The sequence below is a fragment of the Grus americana genome, chromosome 2, assembly GCF_028858705.1.
Source record: "Grus americana isolate bGruAme1 chromosome 2, bGruAme1.mat, whole genome shotgun sequence".
Classification (NCBI taxonomy): Eukaryota; Metazoa; Chordata; class Aves; order Gruiformes; family Gruidae; genus Grus; species Grus americana.
In genome coordinates this window covers 58,698,326-58,711,834 of record NC_072853.1, presented here as the reverse complement: position 1 = coordinate 58,711,834, position 13,509 = coordinate 58,698,326, and the positions used below count along the sequence as shown (strand labels likewise).

Genomic DNA, 13,509 nt, shown 5'->3' with positions numbered 1-13,509 from the left:
TCCTTCCCACTTTACTTGGAGATGAAGCAAGTTGCCCAAGATGACACACTGAGTCAGGAGCCACTCGAAGCCAGTGCTCCTTGCTTCTAATCCTACCTGCAGATTTCCTAGATGATCCTGCCCTTATTAAAGATGTTCTGACTTTATTGTGGTAGACTTCAAAGAGCAGCAACCAGCACACACTGTCCCTCCTGGCAGCACACCCTGAGGAAAGGCAAGCCCGTGCCCCTCACGCAGGCTGCAGGAGACCTGCACTGCACGCATCTAGCTCCTGCCAACTGATGCCTGGTGCAAAGGAAAAGGTTTGGCAAAGCAGGGTGGCCTACAGCACTCGCATTCTCTTCCCAGCTATAGACTGGGTTCTTGTTCCCACTGGGATCAAGTGAGAAAGTGAAAATGAGTGGGCCAGGGATGCCAGCAGGGAACAGAAGGAATAATGCTAACACCAGTGGGGAATAATTTAAGAGGCCAAGAGGCAAGACTAACATTTGAAATCACTGAGAAATCCCTGGAGCTGTCAATGTTACTGAGTATTTTCTGTCACCCTCCTGATGCTCCTCTTTTATTCTGAGATAGCTGTTCCAAGAAGGAAGGCAGTATTTTTACAGCTGTACCTCTGGAGCTTGGCATTCGAAATGGGCATCATCACCGTAGGTCCTAACGCAAGCTGACTAGCCCTTGCAGCGATGCTGCCCTTGGTGCTGGGAGGCAGACGCTGGTCGGGGCGAGCATCTTGTGTGATGGACACAGGGACTTTGCTGCCAGGAGTGGGCCTGGGGCAGTCAAAGCGGTCAGTACTCCAACATCCACTTCGTAAGAGAAAAAGATACAAAGACAGAAGCCACCAGGATGGGGAGAAGGAATCAATTTAGGAACATCAGAAGCTCATTAAGTACCTCCCTGTAAGACACTTAATCTCTTTTCTCTCAATGTCCCCCTGGAAATCACTGGTGATGACACTAAGAGTTAATCATCAGAAAGCAAGATTTATCTTGGTTTTATCCCAGCAAACAGCAGACAGCTGTGGCAGCCACTCGGCCACAGCTACCTACATTCCAACAGGATGGTTTTGGTTACCAGCAACACTGCCCTCCCAATACAATGTCAGTCCTGCCAAGGCACAGCCAGCAGTGCTGCAACACATACCTCCCCCGGGACACCAGACACGCATATCCTGCACAGGATGCGCCTTTCCAAGGCTGCCACATGGCTCTGCCCTGAAGCCCCCCAGCACTGCCAGTAGCATCAGTCGCTCCCACGGGAGACGTTGTGTCGTCCTAGCAAAGCAGCCCTGGGTGTGCTCCTGGTATTATTCACACCTCCCTCAGATGCTCTGCAAACCTGGGCTTGCTCCAGCTGTGAAGCCAAGCACTGCTGATGGATCAGCCAGCAAGGGGAAACGTTCAATATTTTATCCATCATGATACGGACCCTGTTCAGTACCATGCACACTCACTTTGGGTTGTCACTCATGCCAACACTGTTGGCACTCAGCATCCTTCCACCTCTCAGTTACAACCCCAAAACTCGCATTTCTGCTAATGTTAGAACAGGCTTTGAATGTTTTAATATCCACGCCATGGGAGGGCAGGCAGCATCCTTGGCAGCACTGCTGCAGAAGCATCCAGCACTCCTGAGCGCTCAAAGGTTGTCCTGCCCCTGCTGTGATCTGTTTAAGGCCTCAGCACACTAACCAAGGTAATAAAAACAAAGACCAGGGGAAAGATTGGAAGATGAGACTCCAGAGGGGATGAAAAGAAAAAGATGAACTGGTGGTCACACACGAAAGCATATTTACAGAACAGGAACATAACAACTGCTTTTCAGCATCTACTTGTCAAAGAACAAGTTTTTTCTAGGATCAGTCCCTTTTCTGCCCTTCAAGTGTTACTAACACTTGTGATTCCAGTGATATTTCATTTTTTAATACTCTAATTTCTGGACTTGGAAGACAATGAGAAAGAATTTCAACTTCTGGGCATTTTTTTTTTTTTTTTTTTAACATGAAGGAAATTCAGCCAAACAAAACACCCACAAACACTTTTTATTTCATTATTTCAGAGGTCTGACCCCATGAGTTTTACAGGTGTGAGGCTGGCAATAAAGGCAGTAGATAAATTATCTATTCATTTCTGTTACACTTTCTAGAAGAACCAGAATAAGAGATTATCTGTTCAATAGGTGGTCTTCCCGGGGCCAGAAATCTGTGCAATTCAGCCACAACTCAGCTGTTGGAAGGCATGATTATCTAGAAACAGGATAAGCTTGAAGAGAATGAAAATTGAAGGTAACAAAAGGACAAAAAAAAAAGGCCTGTCTGAATAGGAAAGGCACGATTACGCATCTTGATATACCTCTGCTACCTCAGCTATGTGAAAGGGGGTTCACTTCATAGCTCACTACACGAACTAACCAACAGTCAGTTAATTTACTTTACCATTTTAAGAAATATGGCTGAACTTCCTCTGTTTCCATTCACTATTTCTCTATCAACAGAAGGCCTGAGTCAGAATGACATTTTCTTCAGACATTAGTAGTTAATAAACATTTAAACCTGTTTTCAGAGTCTATATACCATCAAAAAACATTCCCTTGGAAGAGAATCCACTTATTGATAGCACTGGCACACAGAACAAGGTCTGCCTAGTTAAAAAAATAAATGTATTTTAAAAGGGTATAATCTAACCTGCATCTTCTTGCTCACACTATTTACCTTGTGCAACTCACTCCACCGTGGACAATGAGAACAGACTGGTTGTTTCCAGTTTCACATCACAGAGCAAATGCTTTAGTTTCCCTGACCCCCATGTACCACACGCTGCTTTTAAGGTTCGCAGTGCAAACAGCGCACAACCAGTTTCTATCAGAATTTCCTTCTAACACCTGAGACAAAGGAGTATTCAAACATATTTGACATCTGACCTCAGAGACCTCTGAGGTCCTGTTCCCTACAAGTATGACCTTCTTTTCAGAACAACTTTGGCTTATCAGAATTCCAGATCAGTAATAGTGATGACAAACCTATACCAGAGAGTTTTTGGAAGAATTCGTAACTGGTTCTTGCCAATTGGTCATCAATTCCCACGAAGTGCTGACTTGGCTATGATTATCATTACTTATAAGGGTGCCATCAAACTCAAAGTAAGTCAGTGTTTTAAAAATTATTTAACAGCAGTTCCAGATACTAAAGCAGCTCCCAAGTCCCCACTACCAAATTGCATGTTCTTCTCACTAGAAGGTGATGTTTGCTCCCTCGCGTCCAAGAGAGAAGGCACCACTTGCTCTGATAATAGACAATACTAACGAACCATACAAAGGAAATAATGGGTTACTTCATGCATTTGACAGCTTACTGCAGTTTTAAAAGATTTGTGAAGATGAAAATGTGCTTCGTTTATCTCAAATTATTTCACTTTAGGTACTTGTAGCAATTACAGCTAACATTTTTTAGACAGAAGTGTGGTTCTTGAATTACAGCATCCATTTCAAAGCAACATTCAAATTAATCTAGCTCATTTTTCCAGTCCTGAAGTCCACAAGGTTAAGGTTTGACAAGTTTCAGTTTTGTCTGTAACCAAATTAGAGCTAAATATTCCTGCGCTACTGAAGTGCTAGGGAACGAGGAAACCTCCCCTTGAGGAGACAGCTCCTTTCCTCCCCACGCAGCCTCCAAGGTAAGAGCTATTCACCCCCGCAAAACAGTGCGGGTGATGTGCTAAGCGACAGCTTTGGGAACCCCACATTTGTCTTTCATCAGGTTTTACAGCTGGCTTTCAGGAGGGAGCTGCCAGTTGCCAGGAGTGGCAGGGGTGCAGCTCCACAGCAGCTGCCCAGGTCCAGCCCTGGCATCCCTGCCTCCTCCCCTGCCACTGCCCCCTCCCCTGCCCAGGCACCTCGCTCGCTGATCTGGCTGAAATCTAACTTACAGCTAGCGTTAACCATTATGGGATCACACTTTCCAGTTACAATTTTGCTGACAAAATTAAAGGAAGCTGTGAATCCAGCACTGTTGCCAGGAATTCAATGCATCAAAAGGCTACCGTCATACATGGTCCCTTGGCCACTGTGGTCAGCAAAGAGGCATTGAAAAGCACGTCAGAAAGAGGACCTCCCTGCAACACCACAGGACACTGTGTGGCTTGGGGGGATGACCCAAGGTCAGGGACACCCTGTGGTTAACCCTCACAAGGGAGCAGTGCATCCCACCTGGCAAACTCCTGGCTCACAGGGCAAGAGGTGCCTATTTACTGTCAGGCTGACTAAAGACACACTAACAAGTCTCAACTGAGGTTTGGTCTTAAGCTCTGTAACAACACATCTTAACCACTCCAGGTCCTTGGAGGGATCATTTTCCTAATATTCTCTTGCTGTTTGAGTGAAACAAACATTACATTTTCCTAGGCCCTTACTGGACCACTGTTTTGGATCCAGCAAAGAGTTACTGCAGCTTCACAAAACAGCAGTAGTGATAAAACTCCAGGATATTAGTAAATATATGAAAAGTCACAACATGTATTTCAAATCTTCATACCCCAGGTGATCTCCATTCATTCCCCCTCCACTCCCCTTCAAATTACAGCAGCAGCAAACAGGATGTCACATCTGAGCCGCCAAATGCAAAATGAAAATAGGCTACACAAAACATAACAAGGTCTAAAAATAACCTAAGACAGTATATCTTAAATTTATGTTCTCTTTTTTTTTTGTCCTACTGACAAATACAACCTCTGCAAAAGGCCTAACTATAGAGAGTATTAAAAGTGACATCAGAAGTTTTTTCCAAACAGTTGCCTGTACCAGAGCTCCTCAGGAGGCTTTGCTGCAGACCTATACAGCACAAGGAGAAGAATTTGGTGCAAGGGGCTCATACTCACCGTCTGCAAAGTTTCTTCCTGTCTTCTGCTTTGGCTCTGTCGGTTGATAAAGGAGCGTGTCGAGAGTTTGTAATGGTTCAACAAGCAGATGATCACAACCACCATAACAGTTATAACCACAATTATAATGATGATTTGAACAAACTCCAGTTCAGCTAGAAGAAAAAAAAAAAAGAGGAAAATATGTCAATCACACATAGAATGTTATCCATCAAAGCAGTAATCTGTAAAACTCTCAGTATTTCATCAAGATTGATCTGCAGTAAGATGTTACTGCTGTCCTTTTCACAAAGTTTTGTGAAGAAACCTGTGTTCAAAAAAGTATGAAAAATGTAATTTTTTAAATTAACTAAACAGCACAAAAGCTACCTAAATCAAGTGGAAACCAAACTTCTGCCCCCCCCCAATTGAATCTACATGCAATGTAGGTTTTCAACTACTTACTTCTCTCCAACTAGAGTAAAACTAGCTTTTCTAGGACATTCCCATTCAGTTAAAAAAATCTAAAAAGAGCTCTGGTACTCTAAAACAAGTTATGTTCCACTATGGTTAAAAATGAAACTGGGACCTTGGCTGTTGCAAGAGATACAATTACAATGAACTCCAGAGCCCTTCATCTTATCTGAAGTCCTGCCTATACCACAAATATTAAGTATATTTAGAAGTGAGTCACTCTTGCACTCTTTTGGCTATACTGGAGCAGCAAGGATGAGCAACTTAAGGGGAGAAACTGCCCTCTGGAGTTATACAGTTGCTGGTATTTCTATGGAAACTGCACTGCTCACAGGGGATGCTCTCATCTTGAAAGACAGCTCCAGTTAATGGGAGTAGGCCTTTGGTTGCTAGGCTGGGAGAAAAAGCAAAGCAGCAGTGCAAGTTGCTCAGTTTCAGCACTTTCCAAAAATGGCACTACTTTTGGGCACCAAAACATCAACTTTGGGGATCTGATATTAAATTTCTGTCTTAAAAAGCCAATGAGGAAAGAAAGATAACAAAATATAAAAATTAAAAGACAAACCAAACATCAGAGAAAACAAGCTTTCGCCCCCACTCTTATCTCTCTCATTTATAGTCATCCTCAGCCTTCTGTGTAACAGCAGCATGCTTACGCAAACACTCCACCACTATGAAGCAGAGCTAGAAAAGTGCAGTTCACACAAAATCCAAAGTAACCTGTTGTGGAACTAAAAGAAAACCAAGGCTGTTCCATTATTCTAAGATCTCTTGCTAACAAAACCTAAGATTACAGGAGCTGCAAGTGCACCGGTGTCCACTGGAGGCTGGCACTGAGGTCCAGCTATTTGTCGCAAATTACCAGTGGGCACAGGCACGCCAGCATCTAAGTGCTGAGGTTCTGCGATCATCTCAGTAGCAGGAACTAAACTGTTTAAGGCTAAAGAAAGAGTAAAGGGCAACAACATATCTCTTACCATCTACTCATATCACCAACATTTTCAGAAAATTTGATTAGTCAGTGCTTCTACTATCTATCCCATATGCAGTAATCTTTTTTTTTCTCCCTGCCCGCCCCCGTACCCCAAGTCACTGGAAGCTAACAATGTCAGCACCAAAAGATCAAAAAGCAGGAAGCATAGAATTAGTTAAAAAACAAATCCACCAAAAATCATGCTTAAGTAAAAAGTCAATTTTTCTTGGGTCAAAAGCACAGAATACAGACTTGACACAGTTGACAACTGCTGCAACTCACATTCTGCAGCTACTAATATCAAAGTGTTTCTTTACCCAAAACTTTTTTTTTTTTTGGTCTATGTAATACTTTAGACTGGAAATTGAGAGCCTGTTGCTAAAGGGTAACATGCAAAACAAGCAATGTTGACTTAGGCTTTCCTAGAATGCAAAGATCACTGGAATGACATGTTACTTCTCTATCTGCCAAGGGCAGAGTCTTCTAAATTTATCAAGGCCCCAGCATTTCAGTGGCGGGGGACAGTACCTCTCCTTCAGAAATAAGGGATTAGGACTGCGAGCATTTCCCTTGGGGGGAATCATTTGGAAAGTGTTTGACTACAACATGGCTATACAATAAGAAGTGAAAACCACAGCACACAGGTGGGAGCACACAGGATGTTCCAAGTCTAGCTTTACATCGCAAACACTAAAACACAACAAAACGCCCTACTGATATTCAAGAGGATTTCCTCGCTGGGAAGTGGAGGGAAAAGAAAGGGGAAGACAATTTTTTAATCCCTTCCTCCTCCTGACCAGCCCTCCTGCTACACATTAGGTTATTAACAGGAAAAAGCAAAGAGACAAGAACAGCAGCAGTTCTTATTTACCGGCACTGCTCAAGGCAATATGCAGAGTTTCTGACCTGCACGGGGTGACTCCGGCCCCGCTGCCCCACACCTGCCAGGCACCAAGGGCTGTCACTGCCACCACAGCATCGCCTTCCAGACTGGCATCTCCTCCTGCCCACTTTTCCTATAAATTAACTGGGAGAGAGACTGGAGAGGGAGCTTCAAGAAGAGAAGCGATTATGTTTTTACCTCCCCAAGTCTCTGTCACAGTCACATAAATATTATTTCCTGCGTGTGAAAAAACAGGTATATAATAGTTTTTTTCCTAGGAGAGTATTTCTCATGGTAAACACACAACCCGAAAAACGCCACTAAATATCGAATGAAAGCACCTTCACAAAGAGTATGGAAAAAAAGAAATAATTTATGACTCTATCAACAATCACGCAAGCAAAAGCTCCTGGACCGTCACCCGAAATCCTGCTCCGCAGACACTCTCCCAGGCCAGGAGAGCCTCCCCGGTGCCCCGCGGCTCTGCTAGGAGCGCTCTCCGAGACGGCGGGGCTGCTAAGTTGGGTTTGGCTCCAGGAAACCCGGGGACCGAGCTCGCCGCAGCCCTACCCGTGCGGACACACCGGACGAACAAACGGGTACCTCTTTCCAACAACAGGTCTTTTAACCGCGCATCCTTCACCGCTGTCCTGTTAAGCCGCTCACTGGACATGCTCGCCTCCGGCGGACGGGGGGCTCAAGCCGCTCCGCCAGCCCCCCCGGCGGGCACCGCATCACCGACTGCCCCGGGCTCCATCCAGCGAGGGGACACCGTCCTCGGGCCGCCCGCTCAGCCTTACGCGGGGACTGACAGGCAGCCTCCTGTCTGGCCGTCCCTCTCCCCGGCAGGGCCCGGCCCCGGCGCTCAGACCGCGGCTACCGACTACCAGGTGCCGCCGGCAGCGGGCAGCGCGCCGTGGAGCGGCGGCCCGGCGGGCGGGCAGGGCCAGCACCGGCCGCTCTCGCCCCCCCCTCCCCGTGCCCCCAGCCGCGCGTGTGCGCGCACGCACGGACACGAGAGACGCCTTTGGGCTCGTGACAGCAGAGTCCCGCCGGGCTTTGTCTGGAGCAAAATCAATTTAAAAAAAAAAATTTTTTTTTGAAAAAAAATTTAAAAAATTAACCGGCGACAGTAGGAGAAAAAAAAAAGGAAAGGAAAAAACCCCACGGCGCCCCGCTCCTCCCCGAGCCCCGCCGCGGGGCCTGGGAGGGCAGGAGGGAGGAAGGTGCGTAGCTTACCCGCGCCGCCGCCCCGCCGCTCTTTAAGCCCGGCCCGGCCCGGCCCGGCGGGCGCTCGGGGCTCCCCGGCTCTTCCGCCTGCCCCGGCCCGCCGCGCCTGCGCCGCCGCCGCCGGCCCCGCCCCCTCGCACGTGCCCGCGCCCCGCCCCGCCGTCACGCGCCCGCGGGGGAGCCCGCGCCGCGCGCTCGCCTCGGGTGCTGCCGCTAGCTGCCAGCCCGAGCGAGGAGCCGCGCCGGGGGTGGAGGCAAGCAAAACACCTTCCCGAGTTGTTTAACGACCCAGACTCCGTGTCCGTCCGGTCTCCGCCGAGTTCAAAAGGCACCGGCAAGGAAATCTCAGCCCCGGCTGCCCGTCTCCTTCCCGCGCCGCAGGTACGCCACCAGCAAAAGTGACCACAGAAACCTTGACGAGCTGCACGGCTGCAATTGTCTTATGCAACGTTTTAGGGAGAGTCAGCAGGGTAAAATATTAGGGAGACGCATCCTGGCACGATACTGCAAAACTATAACTACCGGAAGAAATAATGCCTATAACCTCAAGCGGTCCACACGCACAAGTTAGAAAGAAAGTAGAAGGGGGTGGGAAAGGAAAACCCCGGAGGTTTTGGGAGTTGGGCTCCAGTCGCAGGTGTGCTTCTTCAGCAAAACTCCCGGCTCCAGCAGCGGCTGCCTTGCCTTTAGCCGCTCTGCCTGCCCCGGCCCTGCCACTGAGCCAGCCTTCTGGCTTGGCCCTGTTGCAGGCAGATGGGTTCCCCCTCCCAATCCCGACCCGGATTCACAAAGCACCGCAGCGGAGGGTGGTAGCAGGGACCTGAAGGCTGCTCTCGCCGCTGCTGCTCACAGGAGCAGCGCAGCCCCGCCGGAGTCCCTGCCACGCCGGGAAGCCCGGTTAGCACCACGTCCCTCATTAGCACCATGTCCCTCCGCTCCCGGGATGTTGCCTCTATACCTGCTTCACCAGCACGGCCAAGCCTTCCTCCTGTTCCTGGTTACTTCTCTGGATTATGGTGGCATGCCAAAGCACCGGGTAAGATCGGTGTGTGTCTACGTGAGCAGGAAAAGAGAGTTCACCCTCTGGTCCATGCTAGGTCTTGGGAGCTGCTGAAGGCAGGGGAGCTGGGCTGCAGCGCTGGTGAGGCTCCATGTCCTTCTTCCAGCAGCCTAGCTAGCTCAGTGCAGCCCCATGCCAGCACTGCTCCCCCTCACAGCACAGCCGCAACGGTCCAAGCCCCCAGGACATGCTCTAGAGTTGACCACGGACATAGACCCGCTGCTCCCCACACCCTTCATATTGGCAAACCCCATGCACCAGTCTCAAAAAAAAGAAAAAGATCCCTTGACTCAAAGTCGAAGAGCAAAAGCCAGGAGGCTGAGAGGAGTCAGCCGGCTTGCAGTCACCCATCAGGCTTGCACTAGGAAGAGTCAGGGGTTTTAAAATATTAGGGAGACGCACACAGACTGAGATATACATCCACCGCGCACAGCAGAGCCCTCTCGTTTGGTTACAGGTTCTCCCCACTGTCTGGATTTATTAAACTGTTGTTGACATTTAGCTCAATGCTGCAAAGTCTAAAGCCCCAATCCAAACAGTACAGTCAAGCTGGGGGACAGTGATTGTAGACTGTAAATAAATATCCTTTGAGAGTTCCTAGAAGAGCAGAATGATTTTAAATTATATGTTGATGGAATGTTTCTGTGCAAGTGGAGTATTAACTGACTACAGCACCGTTACCAGCAGAGGGAAATAATTCAGTACAGATAGCAGACGTGGAGCACCTTCAAAACTACAATCTTATCGCCCCTCAGATTACTGTGAAAACAATTAATTCAACAGACCGGCCTTTTAAACATGGCTGTTGTATGGGCATGACCCGCTTTGTGTGTACAGAGTTGCTGCTGAGGCTGATTATCTTCCTGTTCCAAATTGTCCCTTGTCAAGGACTGAAGTGTAAAACCAAGTTTCTGACCAAAGATTGACCCACATATGTCATTCCCAAACCTCATGTTTAAAATGAGAAGTTGGTTTCAGATAAGCATAGTTTATAAGCAGAAAACAAAATACAAATAATGTATTAGTATTAATGCTGCTCTTTTACTTTGGTCTCCAATTGAAGCCTAGATGTTTTAGTCTTTTCAGTTCCTGAAGAGCATTAACCTACAGCATAAAACAATTGCTTTGGCAAGACTGGGGATTCAGCACATGATACTTTACAGGCTTTACTCCCTCTCTAGCTCACTACTTCCCTACCTGCCAAAATTTATTAAATATTATTGTCCAAGTGCAGGCACAATGACTGCAAAATGGTTACAGACTGCTGTATCCATAAGCAGCGCACCTGATAAGCGTCCTCAAAAACATCCTCAGAACAGTATTTGGCTCACTACCTATTTATTAAGAATTTATCATCAAGTTTTTAATGTGAATCAAGCCCTTTAGGGGCTGAACAACTGCATAGTGAGTGCTTGATAGCCCATAAAAGCTGCTTTGCCAACAAGGACGGGGGACCTGCTTCCCTCTGAAATGCCCCTCCTGGTAAGAGGTTCCACCACGACCTCTAAGCAGGACGGCTGCTCTGGCGACAGGGTTGAAGATCCCTAAGCAGGCTTTGGCACACCGAGTTGTAATACTTCTCCACAAGCCATTACAAGTCTAGCATATTAATAATAAAGCCAAGGGCTAATTAAACTTGGTAACATTTAGGTGAAATTTTATAAAGGACGTGTTTACTGATCTGTCTCCTCAGTCTTGACTGGGAAAACAAAAACCTCATTCTGGAACCCACAAGAAGAAAACCTGATTTTTTGTTTTACTAATAGTAAAGATGTTAATCTCTTAAGCGTAAGAAAACACAGTCATGCTTTGGTGACCAAAACTGGACAGATGCTGCTTTTTCAGTATGAGTTTCGCATTTCCGCTATTTAGCTCTTTTTTTCTCTGCTTCTCTAAAGATATTACTGACTGTGGGCAGGCTTTTGGCCAGCCCTTACTCTGAAGGGTAAGAGAAAAACCACAGTCTTGAACCTGGAAAATAAGGGGGTATTTCCTCCTGCCTGCAGCCAGCCCCTTGGGGTCACTCACCTGGAGAACCTGGACGGCGGGGGTGTGCGTGGAGATGCTTCCCCCTCCCTACGCCACGATACAGCTCGGAGCCACGCATGCAACTTCAGCCCAGAAAACCATCTGAGACGGGCACAAATCTACAACCATTAACACTTCATGCAGGGCCACGCGTCCTTACGTGCCTCTTCTACGTGGCACCAGGATGGTCAAAGCCATGTTGGGGCAACATGTGCCCATCATGGGGAAGCCGTACTTTCAGCCCCCTGGGTGGGCAAAAGGGCCTGGACAGCAGCCTCACAGGTTTTCGGGACTACCTGGATAATCACTGCCTGCTGCAGTCCCAGCCCCGTGTCAAACTAGTGACTGTGGGGGCACAGCCCTGGCTCCTTCCTGCCATCCCTTTTGTGCCAGCCCCAGCGTACATGCAGACGGCGACACAGCTGAGGCACAGATGAGCTGGACCAGGTCTCTGCTCACAGGGGGGAAAAGTCAAATGAACACTGACACCAACACAAAAAAAGTAGGCAGGTAATGGTCAGTGAGGGACAGAGAAGGAGACTTGGACTGTGCCCTTTTGGTAAGGGTCTGCAGCTAGACGGGTTTTAAGCAACCACAGGTGCACCTACTGAACGCCCCATGCCCCCACCTCTCAAGCTGCCAACTCTTGGGGTGAACTTTCACCTTTTCAGTCAAATTTGGAGTTTATAGGTTAAGTTTATCAGAAAAAGATACTGAAGAGTGATACTACCCCAAGGAAAGGAAAAGTGCTTTTCTCATTGGCAGTGAATTCAGGTAATTTATTTGCCAGCAGGTGCGTATCTAGATGAATGATGTCATTGTGTTTAACGTGATCAGGTGCAAGGAACAAGCAGGCGGGAGCAGTGTGGAGAGATTAGTGACACAACCCAAAAAAAGCAACTTTGGTGGAGGGATTTAACACAGGACAGTGTTTAAGGCCTCTAAATTAACTCACTGTTAAAGCTCTTCTTTACTCTGCATTAATAGGAAGGATTGTGAAATTGATTTCTCTCTCTTTAAAAAAAAAAATCACCATTTGCAATCTTCAGTTGAAGAGCTCCCTCCAAATCTTGTTTCCTAGAAAAACAAAGCGATCCTTCATGTGTATAGTTAGTTGCACAGCCTGCGTGGTCCATGTGCTGGCCATGCATGCGGTGGTTTGTTTTCCTGTGCTGAAAGGAGGGTTCAATCTGGGACACTGAATTATAACACGCTGTTTTAAAAGTAATCACTGTCTCAGACCTGACTAGCCCTAGCTCTGTTTACACTGGCGAGTGAGAAAATCTAGTCATGAATTATCCCCACTGCAGTTCTATTAGTCCTCGCGCGCCGGCTTGACACAGGCAATTTACAGTCGTCTCCTCCAGCAGGGTTAAATGGTACAGTGAGAATAATATGCCGGCCCTGTTTACCCTGGAGATTACGCTGCTGGTAACTTCGATGCTCCCATGCCACTGCTGAAGAACAGGTACAGAGTTTCCTAGTGCTGATGCATAAGGAGTGAGAAACTCTGGGCAGGAGCAGGCAGCTGTAAATCTGAGGGTGATAAGCAGCCCAGGCAACTCAGACCATGAAAATATCCCTAAAGGGACAAAGCAACCGGGTGGCTGAGAACCAAAATTTCAGGCAGGAACCCATTATGCTGAACACTGTTATCCAGTGGCTTCCACTTATTTTAATCATTGACTAATTCAGTCCTCCATCTAGTTCTATTAAAAACTTGTGGACAAAATCAGCTGCACTGGAAATACTGCAACCCCTTCCATCCTTCATTTTGATCATATTCCATAGCTTTTGGCTTATTCTGAGCCGAAATCTAATCAGTGGTTGTAAAAACAAACCATTTAAGTAAGATAAAAGGCAAGAAAGGATCACAGTGTTGGTTTTTTTTTTTTTTAAATTTCGTTGTTATTCAGATTTCTCCCAGCAGTAATTGCAATTAGTACCTGGTACTGGACTCTGTGGAGTCTCAGCGGTTGCAGCATGACTATCCTGCTTAAGCTCCCTG

At 47.2% G+C, this 13,509-nt stretch overlaps 1 protein-coding gene across 4 annotated transcripts in view; it reads right to left on the bottom strand.

Moving 5' to 3' along the window:
- Positions 1-13,509, bottom strand: part of LDLRAD4 (low density lipoprotein receptor class A domain containing 4) — a 295,037-nt gene that overhangs the window by 18,783 nt on the left and 262,745 nt on the right. Inside the window, exons 1-2 of one of the 4 annotated variants that reach the window (XM_054814853.1) lie at positions 8,423-8,562; positions 4,875-5,029 (exon numbers count right to left, since the gene is read on the bottom strand). In XM_054814853.1, the coding sequence (XP_054670828.1) occupies positions 4,875-4,979 (105 nt within the window). In that variant the 5' untranslated portion in view covers positions 4,980-5,029; positions 8,423-8,562. Of the gene's footprint in view, positions 1-4,874; positions 5,030-7,206; positions 7,688-7,786; positions 8,563-13,509 lie in introns of those variants that run through there. The other 3 variants (XM_054814851.1, XM_054814852.1, XM_054814850.1) reach the window with 3 other exon arrangements.